Source organism: Neopsephotus bourkii, unplaced genomic scaffold (assembly GCF_033783945.1).
Source record: "Neopsephotus bourkii isolate Nb327-2 ecotype Australia unplaced genomic scaffold, CSIRO-AGI_Nbou_v1 NB_1760, whole genome shotgun sequence".
Classification (NCBI taxonomy): Eukaryota; Metazoa; Chordata; class Aves; order Psittaciformes; family Psittacidae; genus Neopsephotus; species Neopsephotus bourkii.
The window spans coordinates 7056198-7080499 of NW_026902234.1; the positions used below are offsets into that span (position 1 = coordinate 7056198).

The following is a 24302-nucleotide window of genomic DNA, read 5'->3' on the forward strand; positions in this document are numbered from 1 at the left end:
ATTGATCAAACTGAAGACTGAGTTCGGGTTGGGTGAAATGGCTCATATGAAGAAGACCTGACTAAAGACATTTCTCCATGGTTTTGGGAAAGATTTTAGCTTCCCTTAAAAGAAATAAGCAATTTTCTCAGATTAAGTACAATAAATATATAAACTATTTCACTGAGCAAATCCTACATTTGAATCAGTTTGTATTTTCCAAAGCCTTTTCCCGGTTTTATTGTCTAAAACTCTCCTCCGAAGTGGAATTAAATTTGTTAATGATGTTTTCAGTTGCTTAGAAACAGTGTTGGCAGAGTTCGTGTGCATGTTTGTGAGCAAATTACTGGCTGAAAAGACTGCCCCTTTCTGTGTATAACCTTTATTAACAGTGGTGCAAACTACTCTGTAAAAGGGTCTTGGAGAACTCCGTGGTGGTGAACATGGAGCTGATAAAACACAGTTAAGGTGCTGAGACCAATGTACAGACAGTCCTCAGATGTGCCTGACTACATCCCTTTTATAACTTCCTCTGAACTACCAGCCAGCCTAAACTTGTATTTAGAAAAGACATTAAATCCTTCTCATGTTAAGTATCAGGAACATAGGGTCTCCAAGGCTCAGCAACATCAGGAATATTGTTTCAAGACAGGTCTTGTGCCTCTAGCTTTGAGTGCAAGGTAAAGGAAATAATGTTTTTTACAAACACTTCATTACTACAGATCAATGCCACCACACACTCAAATTTGCTTTTCCCAGATTTAATGTAATACGAACAAAGAGGGTTACTATAAAGTACTGGAAATCTGAGGTCAGTGGAATGAAGGCATGTAGGAGGTGTAATTCCCTGATAGACTTTTAAATGTGGTTATTCCTGACAAGCAATATTGTATGTTGATCCTCACCAGCCTACTAAGAAACACTATGAGAGACAAATCCGTGAGCTGCCTCAGATGCAGATAGATACACTTTAACTTCACTTTGTCACGTATTTTTAATGAAGAAATTGGTACAGAGAAAAGCAAGGTTTTACTAAAAGAAGAGGTCAAGTTTATCTGAAATTCCTGATGATCTTCCTCTCCATGATAACACTGGGTTGGAGGTTTGGACTAAGTTTTAGATTAAATCTTAGACACTGCAATAGGTCGAGCTTGAAAAAAAAGCGCTTTGCATTACCAGTTAGGCACATTTTCTTCATCTAGCAGTTGTAGTGCACGTTGAAGTAAATCTCATGTTACTTGTTCAGTAATGTCACAGGCCTGATCTTGTTCCAGGCTTCTTTGGAAACACGAGGGTAAGCTGCATAAGGCACAGGAAATGTGTATTTAAAAAAAAATAAATAGAATGAGCTCACTGTTCCTACGTTCAGTGTTTGGAGCTGGAGCTCAAAACCCCCTGCTTTGATCTTGCCCCTCAGCCAATTCTTTGGTGTTCTGTTCAGTCTGATTTTCTCAAAAGTTTGTAAAGAGTCAATGATGAGTTCATATTTGCAATATTAAAAGTATCTTCATAACTTTGAAACCCTACTAGGGTGTTATAAAGTAAACATGTTTATATTCAAGCTAAGAATCCACTATATGCAGAAACAAGCGTAAAAGTAGCAGTTCCTTGGAGAACTGGGAAACACCATGGGAGCAAGAAAGAAGAAATGCACTTGGGGCAAAAGAAAACATCTGATGACCAGAGAGATGATCAGGAGCTTTCTGGAGTTGTTAGCTAAGCAATTCTTCTAGTTGCTGTACTCCACAAGGGCTCAACACAGCTGCCCAAACACAGGTGCCTGGTGCCACCTGAGATGTCCTACAACACCCTTCCTGGCCCCGGGCTGCCTCTCCAAAAGACTGCAGGTCCCCTCTGCGTCCTGTGTCAAACTGGCCAGCCTCACATGAACATCTTACATAGCACATCTTAAATGGCAGTAGCCATACATAGGCAGGCAAATGAATACAGCTCTTCAGAAGGATCTTTTACTCATTTAAAATCACAGGCAGAAAAAGAAAGCAACACTGAAAGATCTCATCCTTAAGACCACATAAAAGCAAGATGCAGAGCAATTTTCTGATTTCAGGTTGTGATGGTAGTCAGGGAAAGAAAGCAGGTATAAACTTCCAGCAGCTGGTGCCCACACAATTACTTATTCCTCCATGAACTGAGGGTGAAAGTACTATTTTTCTGACTTCATGCTCTTGCAGGTCACCAGAGAAAAGTATCCCATCATGCAAAAAAGGGCCATACAGAGTCAAACTAGCTGTGATTTACCTATAAACTGAACGTATATGTAGGGATTATATGGTATAATAAATAAAATCATCAAAGACACTGTTCCTCTAACTTTAAAGCAGACCTGCATTTTGAGCACAGGATAAAATATCTGAGGCCTCACACAGCAGATCTGAAGGGCGGAGAGGGGTGGAGAGGCAAAGACAAATGTGGAAGTGCCTCATTTCCCTGAGCAAACAGAGCCTGTTAAGTGTGAGCACAGTGACCATAACACCTCTCCAGCTTTTCCTGAAAATGTCCTTATCAAAACCTTTTCATGATGATGGCAGTGATTAAGGTTCAAGTTGCACAGGGAAGAAAGAAGCTATGAAGCAAAACTGTCATTGCACAGGCAACTTCAACTGTGTACTGACCAATGTCGCACCTAAAACTGTTTGGCAAGTATTTTACAGTGCAGGCAAACATTTGAGTTTAGTGTTACCTATGCTGGGTGTTGTACTGTACACAAATAAAGACTGTCTCTTCCTCAAAGATCTTACAGTCTGAAAGATAAGAAGATGAAAGAAGGGAAGATGAGTAACTAGGGGGACTGTGGGAGGGGCTCACCTCAGTTAAAACGTAAAAACCTGGAAATGAATCAAAGAACATACAGAATTTGGTACTGGAAATGTGTGATTTTTTTATGTATAAAAGTTTTGCTGTTAAGAAAAAAAGGTGAAACTGTTGACATTTGCTTGTGCCTGGTTTTGTTAGGACTTAGGTAGCACACTAATACTTCTGACAACCCCACAGCCATCTGCACAAAGCCAAACTCTCCTCATCAAAACCCTGGTCCTGCTCTGAGAGAAACCTTCACACAGCAGCACCCTGGCATCCCATGAACTTGCTGGATTTTGACCTTGATAGGTGTTAGGGGGAAAGCTTTAGAGAGCAGGTGTCTATTGTGTACAGCAGATGACTTTTCACATAAATACGAAAAATTGTTGGACTTTTTTTGCTTGCATATACTTAGGAAAGTTATGAGTCACAAAGTGAACAGAAATAAATATGATATAATCAGAATGTGCAACTTTCCATGATTCAGTTTTGCAAACATTTGTTCAAACCAAACCTATCCATCTTCAGACATCAAGCATGAGTTAAACTCAAGGACCCCCAGTCACAAAGGCACTGGACCGTTCCCTCTCTGGGAGGGAGTAGCTGGGGCACAGGGTGCTGGGGCACAACAGCAGGGTGCTCAGTGACGCCTTGTACCCTCTGCTCATATTTGCCTTCATGTTTCTAGAAGCAGTTTATTGTTACTGGAGACAGAGGGACTCACCATCAGGTAGCACAGACTCTAATAGGGTACAGCAATGGTGTGGTGGACATCCCTGGGTCATGGCTTGTTTGTAAGGGACAAAGATTAAGTCCTCTTTCATTTTGAATATGGCTTAGTACTCATCAGACAGTGCCTCTGTTGGTTTTGGGATCCTACCAGGGACGGTTGCTTTTCAGACAGTGTTTGTGATCAGACCTATCCTAGATCACACAGAAAACAGAGCTGACTTTGCCTCAGCAATGCTGGAGGAGTTCTGATGCCAATAGGAATGATGCGGCTGCAGCTTCTCTTTGCAGACCATTTGCAAAATGCCACATGCATGTGAAATTGAGTGATCCCCAGCATAATGAAGTCATGCACCCATTGTTTGCACATAAAGGCAAAGCTTGCCATTGTTTTGTGAATCTGAGTGACACACTTGGAGCCATCCCTGGTTTGATTTCAAGCCAGTGAAAACCAGATTTTTCCTTTCGCTAGAGTAGCTGAAAGGTTGGTGGAGCGGGAGGCAGCTAGTGCCAAGGCAAAACTATGCACGCTTCTTGTCATATGTCTTCAAGTGATGCATTCCACAGTGGCTCTTCATTTAATTATCCAAAGATAAATAAGCTACCACTTATTACAAACCAATTATGTTTTAAGCAGCACAGTTAAAAGACAATCTGTGCTACAGAGTTCCTAGTGGCAAAACATCCAGGATTTTTTACATGTAAAATCATGAATCTGCTGCGATGCTTTTGAAGTTTTAACACTAACACATATGCATTTGCTTAAAAAGTAGTCTGCAAGCAATGTACACCCTTGTTTGGTTCCGGTCCTTAATGGTGCAGCGCGGGTAGTGCTGAACTTCATGGGCTCAGTCTTCACAAGCCTGACATAGCTGGTGACATTTTGGAGCCATACATTTATCTCTCCGTGTAATTAAAAAATTGTTGTGGTTTTAGTCTCGATGAGCCACCTCACCAAAAATAATGCTCACCTCTAAAACACTGAAGACTTGTGTGCAAAAAAAGTGTCTTAACAAAGATACTTTGAAGGGAAAAAAACAAACACGATGTATTTTTCCTTTGCTCCTCTAATTGCTGCAGATGTTGTGTAGTAGCACCTATGAAAAGTTAAATATGATGTTTTTGTAACATTTTTGATCTTCATTAATTATAGCTCAGAAAAGCTTATAAAAAGCAGCCTGCCTCTTTAACACAAATAAGATTAATTGCAGGGTTGTTCAGAAAATGAACCACCAGTAGTTAAACAAAAAAATGTTTGTCTTTAAGCAGCCCTTGGATGATTTTTTTCTTAAACTGTTACAGGAAGTGAAGAGGCTGCCAAATTACCATGCCCGTGAGCCCCACTCTCATTATCAGCCTAAATGAACGCACACACCCCGCCACTTTCATCCTCTTCCAGGTCCAAGAAAAAGAAAAAGGAGGCATAAAAAAAAAGAAACCCTTCCACACAAAGAGGTGTCTCTGAAGTCTGGAATGCACCCTGGCTGTTTGAAGACAAGATTTATACCTGACACCCTCCTTTAAGCTCATTGTTGAGACTCGCCTGTGTTCAAATCAACCGCAGACTGGCTGCTGCAGGTACTTCATCTTACAACGACCACATCATCTAAGATAAATGCACCAGGAATTGCTACCACTTTGAGGTGGAAAAAAAGGGAGAAAAATAAAAATCAACCCCCCTGATGCAGGTAGTGGGTGGAGGGAAAAACAGACAGGCTCAAAGGAGCGCACGGGGGTGTGCCCAGGGAAGGAGCCGGTGATGGACGACAGTCTGCGGCATGAGGTCATGTGTGAAATGGGGTTGGCCACCTGTGCAGGCACAGCCTCCCCTCTCCTTAGGCAGCCAGGATGCAGGACAAAGCGCCAGGAGCGATGTCTAAGCCATCACCACTGCCAGGGAAGCATGAGCATGTCGGCTGCTTATGAAAGGCCAAAAGGAGATTTTTGACTTGGTGGGAGACGATGAGAAGGACTGTGGCATCAGCTCATGTCATCCTCATGTACTCTGAAACAAGCCTGGTTTCCTCATTTTAGTCATACCCATGCTCTCTCTAAGCAAGCTGTTGTTAGACACTTTCATTCGGCCTCTTAAATCCCTCTGGAAGAAAGCCCTTGGTATTAAGCACTTAATTTCACACCGAATCTGTCTGATGGGAGGCAAAGACATAGAGCACTGAGGTATAGGAAACAAACGATAGGAGGGAAAGAAGAGAGTGCTCAGGACAGTATTAGGATGTAGACAAACACAACTGAATACCCCAGAACTCAGGCTGCTGAAACTCTACCATTAGCAGGTGTTGTGCTAATTACCAAAGGCTTTGAAATGACACGATCAGAAAATGTGTGTCATACAGAAAGAATAACACATGGCAATTTGCAAAGATATTTATTGTCTGTATCATCATATTGCTCAAAGGCCCAATAAAATTTGGGGTGTAATGGGGATGCCCTTCATGGTGCAGAACCAGTTAAGGAAGATTTTCCAGGGTGAAGAATTACCATAGCATTTGGAATAATGCTGCATTAATCCATGGCACTCAAAAACATTTGTGAGGAGCTATTCTGAAATTACACTGCAAGAGAAAAGAAGGCAGAAAAATTACAGTACAGGTGGTTAGTATAAAGCTTAAAATTGGAAAAACTTGCCCTTCTTGAACATTTATAACACCTATCTTTGATCCTGGGACCAGAGAGCATACTGGATTAAAAACAAAACTAAGGATCCTTAAGGGTTGTTCTAGCATCACAGATTGGTTTCCCACTTGGGAGGACCCATCAGCATGTTCTGGATTTAACCCAAGAGAAAGCTCTAGATCTGGTTTTCTGATTCTCTGTTTCAAGCAGTTCAGGGCCAGGCCTTTGTGGTGTTTCTTCCAAAATTTCTGGCCTCACAGGGATGTTTGGGATGTTGAGCTCTGGGAAAAAGGAGCTGGTTTAATCCATTTCAGTTACAGAGTACTTTCTATATTTAGGATTTTAAATTATGTTTTATTAAGAATGCAAATTATGAGCATTTCTAGGACTCCAGGTACTTGCATGTTCCAGCTAGCACACAAACCTCACTCTGTTACAAATCTGGATAAAGCAGTGTAAGTTTGCAGCAGATTTAAAACAGGGCAAAAGGGAGGGTGGGAAGAGAGCCTGTACAACATGCTCAACATCTACCCACTTAGGATGGGAGAAGACATATCTACACTCGAGCTGAACTGACACAACTGCCTGTGAAGCTGCAGCATCAATCTCAGCTTGGCCACAGGTATCCTGTTCTGTTTTCACATTTGAAGGATTTACCATTTATACTTCTTTTTCTTCCTGTGGGGTGTTTGTTATTTGTTTGGGTTTTTTTCCCTGGGGGATGATGTCTCCTATCTGGTGTCAGCCGGAGGTTCTCAGAGAAATCAGTTACATCAACCCATGGCAAATGTATTGAAAAACGGAGCATGGCACCACAACAGCAATCACAGGAATCCATAGCGGATGCTTAGCCTGGAGCCTCCATAATTTCCAATGCCAAGTATTTCAGGAAATACATTCAGTATTTCATTCCGACATTTCAGCTCTTGACAGCACTACAAAATGCTGCTTGAACCCAAAGTCAAATGCAATAAATAAAACACAGCTTTGGAAAAAAAATAAAGGAAGAAAAGGAGCGTAAGCAAGGCCAGTTCAGCTTGCCCTATCGCACAGGGAGCCGCAGGAGAGGGAAACAAAAATGTGCTCTAGGCAGAAACGTGGCTCTAGGCAGCTGCTCCATTGCTGCCTGGGTGTTAAGTTGCAATTTTCAAGAAGCAGTTACAGGCACTATCAGGCCTTTCTGGCCTAATGAGGCCACCAGCAATGAATTAGGCTGCAAATGCCCTGTATTCCCCAGCAATTCCTCTCGAGCCCTCAGAAAGTCATCATCTTTCTCGTTGTTCTCCAAACATTTGTTATTTCTGACCCCATTCAGTCTTTTGCATTGTATTTCTTCCTCAACACAAATGCTTTGTGGTGCCAATAACTCCTCTTTATCTCTGCATTACCCCTTTTGCCACCTACCCTCACTCTGCTACAGCTGCAGCAGCACAACACTGGAAAGCAGCAGGTACCCCTTCCCCCTGCCTGCACCCCATGTTGCCATAGTCACTGCTCATGTGCCCCCTGCTTTCCACACACCTGGGAGCCCAAAGAGGGTTTGAGCATCCTTTCCCTCAACCCTCACTTGCACTGCAGTCCTGACCCTCTTCTCTACCTGCTCGCCTTACGCAGCCTTTCTCTGTAGCAGTTCAGCTCCCTGAAGGTGGCAAAGACACACTGGGCAAGTGCTGCCTCTGCATCGGAAAAACCTCATCTGAAGGGAAACCCCAGACAACTCACCCTCACCTGCCTGGGCCCCATTGGTGGCATCATGTGCCATCAGCCTGTCTGCAAAGGGGTAGATAGTGTCAAGATCATCTTACAGTCTTGTTTGTGACTTGATGAGGGCTTCAACAAGAGCCCCTTCCTGCCTCCTGGCATACCCACTCCTCTCCCAGGTCTGGGGTAGCTTTTAGAAGATAGCCTGACTAAAGGCATTGCTCTATGTAAGCTTTGGAAAAATCACGCTTATAACTGCAGCAATGTATTCTATAGCAAAACTCTGTAATAGAAAATGATTTATTTCCATGACTTTCTGCTTGAAGTAAGTAAAGGGTTATAGAAACAGCATTTCTGAATGATACAATTATCAAGTGCACAACAGCAATTGAGAAGCTGCATTTCTTTTACAGCTTGTCTAAAATGTCACACTGTGCAAAGACCTGGGGGCATGTTTTAGTGATGTGCTTTAAATGGTGAACAGTGAAAGCTAATTCTTCTCCAAAAAAGGATGCAAGCAGGAAACTTCTTTAGAGCAAAAAGCTTTCAATGGATAACAAGTGCTTGTGTTCACATGTGGGCTCAGGTTGCTTTCAGAGTCAGTTTTTGGCTGACTTGACTTTGCTTTCTAAAACATCTCCAAAAACACCTGTACGTGCCTAGGTGCCAGATGTGTATACAGCATCTCAACTTCAAGTGACAGTTAATTCAAACCATGCATTACAGAGAGCTCATCCTTTCGTGACAAATGATGCTATTGACAGAGGAGGTTTTTTTATGTTATGCTTAATTACGCCAAAGCTTGACCCACCAGCTTTGAGACAGAAAGGGTAGTATTTTTGTTTGATACTAGAAACCTGTGTTTGTTGCTTGTAGTGAAAAGTGACCCAAGCCCACGTACATGATATGTGAATTCAAACCATTTCCTTTTTGCTGACATGTATGACACACTGGGTATAAAAATATGTTAAAAAAGAATAGCTATAAGAGTACCCCTTCTCTTGGCACCTCAAGGTGATGTAATTTTAAACCCTTAAGGAAACAATGACTGAATTTCCCTATTTGTGTGGAGCCAGTTCTTTGTATTTTCCTCACTCAGACTGTTTTATATCTAAAGCTCCTCACCTGAATCCCTGAGGTCCTGTTTATCTCTCGCACATATATTCTTCTTGTAGGAAGAAGCCAAAGCTCTACACAGAGCTACAAAATGTTTCTCCCTAATTTATGTACCTAATAAAACAGACTCCTCCAAAAGGGAATAACTTTGGTCTTCAAAACATAAAGACCAGTTCATGATGCCCCTATTCATGGAGCAGCATCAGAGTTGAAATCAGGCCTACTAAGAGAAAAGGGTATTACCACAGTTAGCAGTCTCGTACATAAACCCCAAGTAGTCTACAATAAAAGTGTGCTTTTGAAGTCTGCCTTTGCTGTTCAGAAAATATTATAGTTTCTGTCGAGTGTTCTTATTTCAATGCCACTCAAAGGCCTGAAAATGAAAACCTAAGATGACCACATTCATACCACCTATTACTCCTTCACTGAAGTTGGCCCCTGCAACATCTTACTCCTAAATCTCTGTTGCACGCTCTACTTGTACTCTGAATAGCTGTTCTTGAACAGACTAAAAATCATTGCTAATATGCTTAGTAAGCACTAAAGGGTGAATACAGTGTATGGCTAGCGCGTTTCAGAGGAGTTTCAAGGGTTTCCACAGGTCAGTTTATTAGTGGAGCCATATGACACACTGTAAGTAAATGGAACACCAAATACTCCCTCTGTTTAATTTGGAACAGGGAGCTGAACTCCCAACTTCTATCTCTCAAGAGAGTACCAAAACCACCAGGTTATTGGATATTTGCAAGGGGGGGCTGCCTTTTTAAGTGGATTCCAAAGCAAATGGTGCTTGTGTGGCCATGATGCAATTTCCCACCCCCCAGCTTACCCGTACACCCCCTAGCCCCTCTCCCCAGCAGTCCTTCCCACAGGGACAGCACAGGGAGAAATCACACAATCACATAATAGTTTGGATTGGAAGGGACCTTCAAAGCTCATCTACTCCAACCTCCTGCAATGAGCAGGGACGTCTTCAACTAGACCAGGCTGCTCAGGACCACATCCAGCCTGACTTGAATGTCTCCAAGAATGGTGCACCCACGGCCTCTCTGGGCAATCTGTGCCAGTATTGTACCAACCTCATTGTAAAGAAGTTTTTTCTCCCGCCCATCATGACTTGCCCCTCTTTTAGTTTACAATCATTTAGTTTAAAACCATTGCCCCTCATCCTATTGCAACAGGCCCTGCTAAAAAGCCTCTACCCATCTTTCTTATAGGCCCCTTTTAAATACTGAAAGGCTGCAATAAGGTCTGCCTTGAGCCTTCTCTTCTCCAGACTAAAACCCCCAAGTTCCTTCAGCTATTCCTCATCACACTTGTGCTCCAGACCCTTCACCAGCTCTGTATCCAGTAGAGGATGGAGATTCTCCTTGGCCTTCCGCAAGGAGCCACGGAGCCATGAATTAATAAGATTTTTTCTGATGTAACTGTCATCATAATTATGACTGACAGGAGGGATGAGAACACTATTTGGGCTCCTGAACCCTGAACCAGTCTCCCCAAGGCCCTGAAATCCTCCATGAGTCCTCTCAGGCTTCTTGAAGAGATTTCCTCATTGCTCATCTGGAAGACTAATAAAGGGTAGTATGGCTGTACCAGAGGAGTGAGTTTTCTTGTGATGTCCCTTACCCTGGCCCCCGGGAGGCAGCAGACTTCCCTGGTGCACATCACCATGAGAAGAGGCTGCTGGTGAGCCACTGACAAATGCACAAGGCAGTAAGGTCTTTGCAAATGTCCCAGTGAGGAGAGCTTCAGCTGGATCTGGTAATCAGCCACAAGACACTGAACCATCAGAAATCAATCTTCAACCATGCTGGTGCTCCTGGAGCTACTTGCCTCATAGCCATCCCTGATTTAAACCAGTTTGGGCTAATCTCTAGAACACTTTTCCTAAGAAAGCTCCCCACTTCAGCAGGGATTAGGCCAGATTCACAACAGGAGCAGTGACATGATGGACTCAGTGCTCTGTGGAAGACACAGGAGGTGGCAGCATCCTTGCTACAGCCAGGGATTGGGACGAATGAGACACCTTGAAACAGAGATCCTCAAAAAACAGCAGATATGCCTTGGTCATGACCCTGTCAAGGTTTAGTTAGGAACCTGGCAAGGCTTTGTTGACGAGTCCTCCAGGCTCCTCCCACAATCCAGACTATGGAACCCCTCCTACCACTTCTCCATACATGTGCATTTACAACCCCATCACCCATGGGGCAATGTAAGGCTGAACATCTCTCCCTGTCTGCAGAAAACATCTTCCTTTGTCTGAACATCATTTTGGAAATCTTTCTCCCACTAGTGGCTGGGGGCAGGCTGGGTGGGCTCCATGGAGAGGTAATAGCTCCGGGTCCCTGGCCAGGCAGCACAGCTGTTGGGGCTGTTTGGCTCCCTCCTGTTGATGCTTTTCTGCTTTACATGAGAGTTTTCTTCTGTTTTTCACTCAGACACATAACTCCAAAACTAGCAATTGGGCACCACCTGGGCAGGTTTAGAAACCAAGCTCTAGTTCTCACTCTGACAAAAAGAGCATACATCTTATATTGAGTATTCCCCAGACCCTGTATCTCCATACACCCTGGCAAGTGACCTAGCCACCATGCAGTGGCATTATTTTGACTTTGCTCTCCAAATAGTGACTTATGCCAAGGAAAATGTAACAGTTAAAAAAAGGAGGGATGGACAGACAGATGGACACCTCTTCCAGAATGCACAAGAACTGGGGCTGAGGGCACTGCCGTGAGAGAAACAGCTAAAGTCTCCCCAGACTGAGGAGCACATCGAATCCAGATCTCCCACCTGAGTTCCTGAAGCATGGGCTGAACACGACAGTGCAACCATTCTCATTGGCAGGACTTACGCGTGGCCTGTTAGTCTGTTTACCCAGCACAGGCCAGGCCAGGTAAAGCATGTCCAGAAGCACACGTTCAGGCATGCAAGGAACTCGGTGGATGCAAACGTGGGTGTTAAGGTATGTAGATACCTCAGGGTGAAGGGGCAGGCGAGCAAGGTTTCTTAAGATCTAAATTTCAGATTGAGCGTGTGAAGTGACAGGTCTGATAAGCATCCGAGTTCCTCCTTGGGATTAAGTCTATAAAGATGATCTAACAGAAAGTATATCTGCTTCTCACCGCAGAGTGCTCCCAAATCAAAGATTCAGAGACTGCCTGCTATTCTACGTGCTTTTCACACACCCATCACTAATTGCTATCCTGTGATTACACAAGTGTTTCATCTGTATATACAAGAAAAAAGGGTGAAAACTCCAGATGAAATTAAACAGAACTGATTATGAATTTTCATCTGTTCTGCAAAAATGAACATGCCTATGAAGCTAAGCAATGGGCTGTGTGCAATGCTTGGTAGATTAATCCAGCTAGCATCAGTAATGATAGGGAAAATACCACAGATGATAGCAGCTTTGCTTCTGTATGTGTTTCTGTGGAGCCTGAGCTGTTCAGCTCTTGCACTTGGCTTTGCAAGGGAAAAGCAGATGCCTCTTTCTTTCATTTTGATTAAATGAATACAGTTTTGCCAGCTCCTGCAGCAATTGTACCTTTTCTGTTAAGTTTTTTCCAGTTCCATCACAGACACAAGCAACAGCAAATAAAAGCACATCATCACCAGCCTATTAAAAGAAACAGCAGAACCACCCATGACATCAGGACTGAGGGAGCATCTCAGGTCTTTCCGCTCAAGTCTTTCCACTAAGCTTGTTTTAAAAGGGATGAACAGAAAATTCTGAAGGAACGAAACAAACCCAGACACCATGCTTCCCTCTCATTTTCTTTGCTTCTGTGTTTTAGAATTCCAGAGGAAAAAGCCATGCATACATACAAAATATTACTTGTTTCAGGTGGTAAACATATATACCATTCCACCACTTTTTTCTTGGTTTTGCCACTTATTTTTCAAGAAATAATTTTGCCACGCTTCTTAATGTGCATCTCTGAAATTTTTCAGGGATGCTGGTTTAATTAAGAACTTACTGAATAAACAAACCAGAGCACTTTGCAAAGGCATTAAAATAATATGAGAGGCACAACTAAGGCTGTGCTGTGGGCAAGCGACGCATGGAGTTGAGCTCAACTACATTTTGCTAGAAGCAAGAGTTGCCTTCCAAAGCAGATAGTGGCTCTACCAGCTGTAAGCCCATCGCTTTGCAGTCACAGACTCATACAGTGATGCTGTACAAAGCCTTTTGAGCTGCTACAAACCACAACAAGTTGAAAACCTGACTCATGTCTAGAACTTCGATTTGCTTGCTGTTAGCGGCTTAGTCATTGCCAGCAGCCCTACATGCATCTGCTAATCCTGTGGTATCCTCGGTACCATTCCCTCCTGTGGGAAAGCCCTGGTTAGTCAGCCTTGCAGAAAAGTAGGTACTGTGATATTTCTCTTACCATTGTGCTGCTTTGTTCTTCTTGCATTCCCATCTTAATGACGGTGCAAGCTGTTGGCCTTCCACACTCTCTTTGTGCCTATGTAAATTCAGTGTTTGATGCTGAAGAGGCGGAGACGATTTCTAAGTCAAGGGGCAGGTGTGAGTGAAAGGAGCAACCCAACAGCCAAACTATTTGAAAAAGAAACCTTTAATGTCTCATCAGCTCAGCACTGGAAAAAAAAAAAAAGGCCTTCATAACTAGTCTTGAAAACTGGAAAAACAGGGTGTCTAGCTATAATTTAAGACATTAGTAACAAGCATATATTGCAGTTCCCTGACATATTTTGACTTTTGCACAGTGAAATGCTATCTTAAAGGTAGGTCTGATTATTAATATGTGAAGCACTGTCAGTGACAAAGAAATTACAGATGGGTTGATTTGCTTCTCATTCACTGGTCAAAATTTCAACATATTTTGAGAGAAGAGACCAGGCTAAATCTTAGAGCACACCTGAAAAAATGGTTCTTTCCTTTTATCAGACATACCAATGAGTATTTTGGCATGACCAGAAATTTAAGCATACTTATAGTACTGTAACAACTTTACAGGACTGACCATGGTCTTCAGAGGTATTCAGTGGCTACCATAAGCACCCCTAAAACTGCAGCCTTGGGATGTGACACCCCAATTAACAAACTAAGTTTCAGGAAAAGTATTTTTCACTCTCAACCAATGAGCATGCTCTCTGTCAGTCTGGATGTCTCCTTTAGAGCACATAAAACACAACAAAGCAAGAACGAACATACTTTGCCATTAGGGAAGGGAAAGCAGTATGAGCCATCTGAATTCCCACAGCTTATTTTTATTTCCCTGGCCCAAAAGAGACTTCCAAGCATGAAATTAAAACTTAAAACCATGAGCAGCTTATTCGCTTTCTGTGGGACAACTTTCCTACTTGAAGTTGTGTGGGTACTTACAAGCTCTGCCATGTAAGTCGTGATGTACAGAAAACAGTCATATAGAGCCCCCTCTGCATGAGCCTCTTTACAGTTATTTATCACAACAAGAAACCAAAACTCAAATTTCTTATTGGACTTCTTCCTTCTCCTGAAATAATCAACTTTCTATGTGGTTGCCTCATCTAGAAAATGTTCCTGCTGCTAGTAGATAGATGGGTGAATGCAAGCATCCTGCTCCTTACACCTTCAAAGCTACAACATAAAGATAACAGTGTTTTCTTTTAGTCTTTTTTTCATTACTGAATATTATGCTTACTATAATCCTGCTTTGCTACAGATGGTTTCCTGTTGTTTCTGCCAAATGTGAAATAGCTATAAAACTTGAAAAGGTTTTGATGCTGTCACTGCATGAAAAATTGCATCTACAAGGGAAAATTAAATATGAGCCTTAGCCTTTAATTGCTTTAATCTTACTTAGTAAGTGAACTTTTTTACCCCCACCCCCAACTCAAAGCTTCCGATAACATGACCTGAAGGAAAAAATATGGCTGTGTATTTTAGTCAGGTATAAAGCCTTAATTAACAAAAACAACAAAAAAGGAACGGGAAGTAGATAATTCTCATGTCCAGATCAACCAAACAGCCACCAACTACAGCTAACAAGAGCAGTGCCTTTGGCTCAGCTTCATAAAATATGTAAAGTCATTTCTGTCAAAAGACAGTGAAGTTCCTGTTTTCAGTGCTATAATAAGGAAATCTGTCACTTCAGCAGACAAATTACTAGAAAATGGCTTGCATACTCCCAGGGGGGCAGAGCCTTTGCTTCTTGCATGGGCAAACTTCAGTGAACTCAGCGACAGCTTTACTTGAATGCAAAAGGAGTGTTAAGTACTTCCAAGAAAACTTGAATTTATAGGTTTCTCATCTGATGAGGAAAACTGTTGATGTTCTGATGCTCTCTATAGGCACAAACTCAGTGTTGTATGGGAGAAGGGCTAGAGAAGAGATATTTTACCAACAAAGGCAAGGGATGGGCACACGAAGTACGAGTGGAGCATCAACTAATGAGTGAGCTATACAGGCTCTCTCAAATTTCTGCCAGAATTTGACTGGCACCACATCAACACACTCATTTTCTAGAAAAAACAGCAAGCATTTAACCACATCCTTCTACCTTACAAGGTAAGACTGTGCTCAATGCCATGGATCTGCCTGTACAAGCACTGAAGGTAGAAGCAAAGAGAGTAAATATTCAAAATCGCTTTGTCATTTTGAGTGCATTTGTCTGTCTGTTGCTTTACATAGACGGCCTGATATCTTAGGGCTCTGCAGCATAAGAAGCAATCGCTTTGTGCTACACTGGAAATTTGGCAAGCACCCTTTTCTGCAGGAAGAAAGCATGCAATTGTAGTCTCACTCAACCAAGACATCAGACCTCAACTTTACAGCTGTCCAGACCTCTACTGTTCATTCCTGGTGATGGATCTGATATCCATTCACTACAAGGAGAGATTCACTCTCAGTGGAAAGAGAACTTGGTGGGATCTTAGTTTCTAGTGTCTTTTCCTGCTCAGAAGGTTGGAATTTAAAAGCCGAAGCAGAGGTGACATTGTGGGAAGGAGAGAGTGGAAAATGTGTACACTCATCAAACTGCAGCCAGATGTCTCATCTACATGTGGACGTGCCTCACCCATGTGCTTTACCCCCAAGGGCACTGTTCACTGCCTCCTCAAAGTGCTCCTGGTGTTTCCCCATAGAGATATACACACAGCAGGGATTATGTTTGTTTGTTTAGTCTCACTTTCACCTCAGCTAAATTAAAAACAACCTTATACAAGCTCTGGGAGACCTGCACCTCACAGCTACAGACAAAAACCTGCAGTTCAGCTCATCTGTGGCTCCTGGTTCATTGTGAAGACCTCCAGGTTGTGGGGAGCAAGGGGACAGGGGCTGTTTGGGAGCCATATTGCTGATGTGCTGGACTTGCTGCCTACTCTGAGGGAACCTGCATGGTGCCCAATTTTGATGTTTGTGAAAAAACAGTGGCTCCTTGCTTGGGTCAGCAAAGCATTCATGAACAAGCATCTTCTGTTTATCTTTTGTAGGGTAGCCTGTGTGCATCTGGACCTTGGACAAAAATCAGGAATAGGCATGCAGGTCCCATTCAGCTAGTTGCTGACATTATTGGAGAGTGTCCTGTTGACTTCAGTGCAAAGTGGCTCTCCTGTATGGTCATTTATTTATATTTATTTGCTTATTAGTAAATTTGTCATTTGGTCACCAGCTGAATAATTTTCACCTTTCACACCCAATTAAATACCACAAACTGCTAGTGCTGGATTTTTCTCACAACTAGTTAGAAACCATGATAGAAAACATAACCCTGCCACATCAGAGATGTTCTTCATATACCGTACTGTATTTGCATCTAGGTTTCCCTGTTGCTAGCCAGTGCCATCTGTTATCTGTTTTGGTCTGCTTATGAGAGCTGGTGATTTTTGAAAATTGAGAGCAAGGAAAGAACAATGGCTTCTTCCTTTTAATTTTACATCCTAAAGAAAGCAACTAGATCTACACATGCGAACAAAACTATACCCCTCCAACTGGCAGTATGTTAGCACATGCTTTTTCTTTATGGAAAATTTAAAGAGCCAAGGCTCATCATGGGGAAGTATTTGAATGTAATGGAATAAATCTGCGCCCCTCAATGCTTGGATACAGGGTTCTGCTTTTGTCTCTCTTGGAGGGTGCTGACACTCAGGCTTGGTGATGAATTAAACGGTGACAGCTGAGATAGTTACTGCCCTGAGCTGTGTTCTCTGCCCTTCTCTTGGCAATTGCTGCCCTCCTGCAGCTGGCACAACTGAACACTTCTTGAATCCAGTTTCACACTGCCAGACTTCGTGCCAGCCTCAGCTCACGCTGGTGCGCCAGACCATAAACTCCCGTGGCTTGAAGGCAAGTCTGCGAGCAATTGAGCCATATCTGCTGTGCAGGTGGAAAAGACTCGGAAAGAAAGGGGGTGGCCAGATGAAGGTGGTGCTTCATTGCTTTTCCCCCATCACAGGCCACAGGTGGCAGCTCACGGATCATGCTCTGCTATTTTTGGATGTACAGATGCATCTGACTGGGAAGGCCCACTGTCACCAGCTACCTACCAACACAAAAAATGGTGAGATCTCAAGTGACAAAAAGAGGACACATCCCCAGCCTTTTCTTGGTGTTTGGGGGGGTTGGTTTTTATTTTTTTGTTGACTTGGTTAGTTTTTTTTTGCAACTGCCCTTCAGGGAGAGTATTAAACTGTGCTCAGCACCAACCAAACTCTGTTGCTTTGCAAATATTTTATTGACTCTGATAGAAAGTGAAACTTTAAGAAAGTTTCCTAAAAGAAAAACTTTATGAAAGAGGAATTTTAAGTAATTTCAAACTCCTTTTTGTTAAAGTGGCAAATCTAAGTCCCATGTTTGAGGAAGTCTGTTTCATAGTTCCTGACTATAGCAGGCTATAAAACAGCAACAAGTATTTTAACAAATTCTGACATTTTTAGCCTTTGATCTCATCTGTTCCTCATATTTTTGCAGTCCCAGTTATTGTCTTCCAAGATATGTGATCTGGATGCACAGGGACTTTTTCTCTCATTCTTTTCAGTGACAGAAGCCAATTTCTACAAAGCCTCTAGTCATAACTTATTAATATACAGGCCTTATAGCAGCCTTACAGTACCTAAAAAGAGGGTCTACAAGAAAGCTGGAGAGGGACCTTTTATAACAGCATGTAGTGACAGGACAAGGGGGAATAGCTTTAAACTGAAAGATGATAGATTAAGATTAGATGTTGGGAAGAAATTCTTTACTGTGAGGGCAGTGAGACACTGGAGCAGGTTGCCCACAGAAGTTGTGGCTTACCCATCCTTAGAAATGTTCAAGGGCAGGTTGTACGGATCTTGGACCAACTTGGTCTAGTGGAAGTTGTCCCTGCCCATGGCAGCGGGGTTGGAACTGGATGAGCTTTAGGGTCCCTTCTGACTCAAACCATTCTGTGATTCTCTGAAGCTATTATCTCCTTCCCTCTCTAGTCCTTCTCCCAGGCAGTGGCGAGAGTATAGAGTTATGAGAGAAAAATGGAGCATGCCACAGGAATGCATCTTTCCAGCTTGGATAGTTGTAAATATCTAATCCTGAACTATTAAAATTGTTCTTGCTTAAAAAGAAAAGAATCCTGACACTCAATCTGCAAATAATTGTATGCAGCTTAACTGGCACTTTAGCAGTTTTTCTTCATGATATATCTGAAGGAAGAGATGTATGCACTGTCAGAAGTAAAAGCTTTCTCAGTACTTGGCCATATGTTTTTGCTTTTGTCCCCAGCTTGTTACACTGCTGAACAGAGCATAAAGGCTGGTCTAACAGAGCTTCATATACAACACCTCCAGGGGAGGCGGGGAAAAATTAATTTTTCCAGGGTTCCTTCTTACCAAAGAGCTGGCTTGGACTTGGATTCAGCTAAGTTTTACAGCACCATGTCTTGGCCATAAAGCCTAGTGAACTAGAGGCTCATTAACATGGTCTGCAGGGGATGTACATCCATCAGGACTTGCACAGCAGAGGCAAGAACCAGCAAGAAACTGAACCTTATATATCTTTCTATGCCAGGCTTCAGTAGGGAAGCACTGAAGGTTGGTTGGGAAGGTTTGGATGCTGCAGGTTTGCAACTAGGTTGATCTTGGCCTTTAAGATCAAAAGGATCTCAGGTCTACCAGCATTTCATTATGCTACTGTGGGGTCAAGCTAAGCATTATAAACTCTCTTTTTAACGCCCCATTTCCTCAGCAGTCATTTGCTATACTTAAATAACATTCCCAAAAACACAGTTTACCCTGCACATGTTTATAATCAAAGCAGGTCCCTGGATAGGTGGACATCAAGGCCCTCATAGCCTCATGTACACAGCAAGTGAAGCAAGGGTCAGCTGAGATACCATCAACTGCTGGAGAAGTTTAGATTGGGTATAAGGAGGAAATTCTTTCCTGTTAGGGTGGTGAGGCACTGGAATAGGTTGTCCAGGGAGGTTGTGAATGCTCCATCCCTGGCAGTGTTCAAGGCCAGGTTGGACGAGGCCTTGGGTAATATGGTTTAGAGCGAAGTGTCCCTGCCCATGGCAGGGGGGTTGGAACTTGATGATCTTAAGGTCCTTTCCAACCCTAACTATTCTATGATTCTATGATTCTATGTTTCTTGTGGGACAGAGAAAAAGGCAACATCAACATCCTGAAAAAGCCTTTCTGCTATAAAACTGACACAGCTCTGGCAACCCCTTCTGCCACATAAAATCCTACCAGCCCCCCTCCCTTTCCAAAAAGGAAATAAGCAGAACTTATGGCGCCAAATCCAAAAAAAGCTCAGCTCTGCAGAATTGAGTCTGAAAAAGAATAAATGCCAGAAACTCTATGAAATCCACTGGGGACTTCGCTATTGATTTTGCACTGCAGATGGTCAGATGTTATGGTAATGTGGGAATGTAAAACCTGTTGCTAGATTCATGGCGGGTGATTCAGCTCAAGCATTGTGGATTAACTTCACAAAATGCCACTTATGACAGCTCAAAATCAGCACTCCCTGGCACCAGATCAGGAGGATGTGGCCCTGACTCCCCCTTCTCCACAGAAATTTGAAAATCCACTGGCAAAGCTTCAACTTCTTCAAAAGACAATAGTAGATAATGCTTTAAAATAGTCTTTGTTTATCTTTTATTCTTCTGTTTCTAACGGACTTCTTCTGAATTTGAAAGTGACATCCTCTCGTTTTGTTTTGATTTCCCTGGTGGGAAGAAACTGAAAGATCTGAGATATGTCAAGTCAGAAGAAACGTATGCAAAGCTAACATGGTTCAGGAAGCAGTGCTTGGTCACTAAAAGTTGCCACAGATCCAGCAAGAGCTGGGCACACCACCCTTGTGGGATCTCTGCCATTGACTTCATGGGCTTGTGATCTCCATTTGTTTGTTATAGAATTGTATGACTGATAAATCGAACAAAAGAACAAGTTACTTGGACCCCAAATAATATTTAGAAGTGCTAGTCTTCTGCTGTATGAAGCCAGCTTCTTAGTTTTATGGGAAAAGTATGCCAAGCACTTTATCTACACAGTGACCTTTATACTGACCAACATGTATGTGTATGTATTTATATATATGTAAATCATGTCATACATATTACAGTATGTAATCATATTACAATAGTATAATATATCATGTAATACATATTATAATATGCATAATATACATATTATACATATACATGTCATAAACATATCATGTCATAAATATCGTGATACCATCTTTGTTCATTTGTATCTAATTCTTTACAGGGTCTCACCTTCTTGGAATATACATGGCAAGAAAGTGCATCTGTTTTTTCCAACAACTCCCTACCCTAATGACACACTGGCTGGACCATTTATGTGTATTAGGATGGAAGGGATTTCCCCAAGAAGAATTGCTGCTGCTGGGTAAAAAGGGCACCTGCTATCTTCCGGATGCATAATAAAAATTATAGTCGTCCTGAGGGTCAGAAGGGCACCAGAAGGTAGCAAAGGCCTGGATTAGAGAATAACCAGAGGGAGAAATGAGATACTTTTAACAGGAGCGAATGGAAAGGCCGACCTACCCCCAGCTCATCACAAATGACTCATGTAGGGTGTGGTCATGCTGTAACCTCTATGCTTATTCTGCTATAGGCAGTAGCTCACATTGCAGTTTATCTACCCTTTAGCTGAGAAGAGAAGCAGCATAGATAATGATCTGAAACCCAGTTCCATCCTAGCATGGTTAAAGGAAACAACTCTGTTGAGGATATTAGAGGGGAATTCCTCCACTGATGACAACATGAGAAAAACATTATCTTAATACTAATCTTATCTTCAAAAGCTGATGCTTCTATTTTTTGAAAACTGAGACTTTGACCATTTATCTAGCATGGCTATATAGGTTCAATTAGAAATTATAGACTCTAACAAAATATTACAGTCCTCTAAGAAATGTCATCCTTGATATGTAAAGTTGAAATGTTTCATGTGAAATCACTTTCAGAGGAATTCTAAATGTCTCTATGGTACAGTTCCATTCAGTACAGCATTTACAGTGAGATGATTTCCACAGCATATGATTCAGGATGATCCCTTCAAAATTACCATCTCACAGTCTGATGTGAAAACTTAAACCTTACATGTTTTCCATCTAGTTATAATAGCGAATAAAAATGCCTGTTTATGGCAGCAGTTTTCTGTAAAAGCTATCTCAAAAAAAACAAAAGAACACAACACCACCACCACCAAAAAAAAAAAAAAACCCCACAAAAACACCCCAAAACATTCTGTCCGTTTTTTCTGGGCACATTCTCATCTGATATCTTTGTCAGACTACGCTACTGCAAATGGCAACACAACTATATGGTATCCTACCAACCAAAGGAACTGGGCCAAGCTTTGGTCACAGTTTCAACTTTGTTCGACAACTGCAGCGAAACTGCGCCCATAGGAGCCTACCTGAAGATGAAATTGTTCCCACTGAGTGGTGTGAAGCCAAACTGGCTGCTGAAGGTATTTCCTGCATTTGATTGCTCTTGTTTCATTTAATTTCAGAATTAATTTCCTACCAGTTTAACTCTTCTATAGGGGATGCCTAAATTTTATTTTCACTTTCCATATCCTAGGCATTTCTGATGAAGAACAAAGAACTGAGTAATCCTGATCCTAGTCTCAGGGTTTGACTCCACTTTGCACAGTCATATTAATTTCCTTTTAAAATTTATCATCTCCCATGATTTTTCTCAACGAGCTGCCAGAGTTTTCCACCAGCAATCCAAAACTTTTCAAGACCTATCATTTGAAACTCCAGTGTACAACATCATTTCCTGCCTCTGCTGCAGATGAGTGGCAGCAGTAGCTATAGGCCTCGTCTCTTCCAGCAAAGAGCAGCTGTGGGTGTGAAAGTTTTCCTTGTAGCTTGAGGCATATAAAGAGGTTTTGGGTGGCACCCCAAGGAGGCGGTGATCAGTAAGCTCCTTGGATCTGTGCAGTGGATGAGGATCTCACTTGTTATCCCATGGGGGACAGATCCAAAGTGCTATCCAGTGCCCCTTCATGTAATACCTAAAGTTGTAAAAATTAAAACACTTTTTTTCTTAGGCATACAAATGTCTATTTTTATTTTTTTCCAATATGTGGTACCAGTGCTGTAGTCATGGCAGCACAAGCAGCTAAAATCAGCCAGCTCAGTACCAACAAGTCTTTTATAGTCATGCAAGGCTCACGCACGCCACTTTACTGTTGTAGCCCTAGCTGAGATCTCCACTTCCTCAGAGGTAGCTAAGCTGGGCATTTCAAAGCCGCTCTGGCACTACCTACAGCTACAGCATACCATGCTCAGAGCAGGTATGAGATGCCACTGCCGCCCAGGCACTCCTTGATGTGGGGAACAATCCACTTTCCTCTCTGGGTCTCAGTGCCACAGTACCCTTTAACAGCAAGACTGTGGACGCAGGGAATCTTGAAATCGGCATGCTACAAACATGTATTCACATGTATATTCAGTCAGCTGCAACACTACTGATGCTGTGATATTTTACAACGTTGGTCGTGATTTCAAAAGTAGAGTAACAGCCTAAAATGTACAGGCAAATTAGTCTGCAATGTTAACACAAAACCCAAAACGGCAGTTCCACTATCCTCTGGAGAAATATGTACTTCCAGTCAAACAAAAGACCCGCTAGATCCTCTTTGTGAACTGATCAGAACATCGGTACCTTTAATAATAAGAAAGTCTAAACCACATCAAATTTGAGGAAACTTTAGATTTTAAGCAAAGACATTACCAGGAACTGTAGCTACTTATGAGCCTTCATAGGAAAAAAGCAGTTTTTTAGCCTAATGCTGGGAGCAGAGAAACTCACTGAACAGTAGATCTCGCTCAACTGAAACCCAAGAACAACATGATTCGCAGCCACAGCCTGCAGTGACATCCCCATGACAGAGCAGCTCCCATACGAGAGAAGAGGCAGCAGATACACTCGATGTAAGCCTACCTTGTGCAGATGAGTTCACCACCACCGAAACCCAGAGAAGTGGTCCTCTGGCAGGTACAGAGCACAGGATAACCACTTGGTCAGGCTCTCACAGGTGCCGAGGCTCAGGCACAGCCAGCGCGCGTCTCCTCTTCTCACAGAGCTTGTCATGAATGTCCCCAGCTCCAACCCAGGGAGCCCGAACGCACCAAAGCCCTCAGCTCTGCAGGCTCTGAGGGGCTTCCCAACAACTTCTCCTTCCCCGCTTGCTCCGTGCTAGGAAGTTTCGCAAAGCCGCGGGCGTCGGAGCGGGCTCCGCTCGCTGGGAAACTCTCCTACCCCACCTAGAGGAGCACCGCAGGAAGAGGAGAAGCCCGGCAGCCCTGGCCAGCTCCTGCCCGCGTCGGATTTTGCCGGTGAACAGGAGGAAAAGAAGATTTTTATCAGGTTGGGCTCGGAGATGGGGAGCCGGTAGCTGAGGCGCAGAGACGGGGGACACTTATGGGAAGCATCCAGAGTAGAAGCAACCAGGGCGAAGTTCTCGTGCGAAGCAGTATAGTAAGTCAGGGAACCCCTGAGACAAGGTTGTGCCAGTGGTAGTTTCCAGGGCAGCATTTGGCTGCCTGGAGTGTGAAAATTCTCCTTTTGCTTCTACCTTTGGCACCTCCACTGATGAGGAGTTTTGCTTGTTTAGATCTCCCTCTGTAGCATTTGGATAACTTTCTCCAGATCATTAGGCAGACTGTTCAAGGCCAGCTCATTTAAATGTTTTTCTAATTTTCAGAATCGTGTCTTTATACAAGGAAGGCATCCGAAATTTACAAAGTAATTAGCTTAGCTCAAACACCAACATAACCATACTCTTGTGCTTTTAATAAGTATTTAAATTAATCAACAACATATTTCTGTGCCTTCTAGAGTGTATGTTAT

General features: G+C 42.7%; 1 protein-coding gene across 2 annotated transcripts in view; it reads right to left on the reverse strand.

Annotated features, from left to right (window-relative positions):
• Positions 1-23877, reverse strand: part of EDAR (ectodysplasin A receptor) — a 75792-nt gene extending 51915 nt beyond the window's left edge. The window contains exons 1-2 of one of the 2 annotated variants that reach the window (XM_061377611.1): positions 23394-23877; positions 13374-13474 (exon numbers count right to left, since the gene is read on the reverse strand). In XM_061377611.1, the coding sequence (XP_061233595.1) occupies positions 13374-13406 (33 nt within the window). In that variant the 5' untranslated portion in view covers positions 13407-13474; positions 23394-23877. The remainder of the gene's footprint in view (positions 1-13373; positions 13475-23393) is intronic. The other variant, XM_061377612.1, reaches the window with a different exon arrangement.
• Positions 23878-24302: the final 425 nt, after the last annotated feature.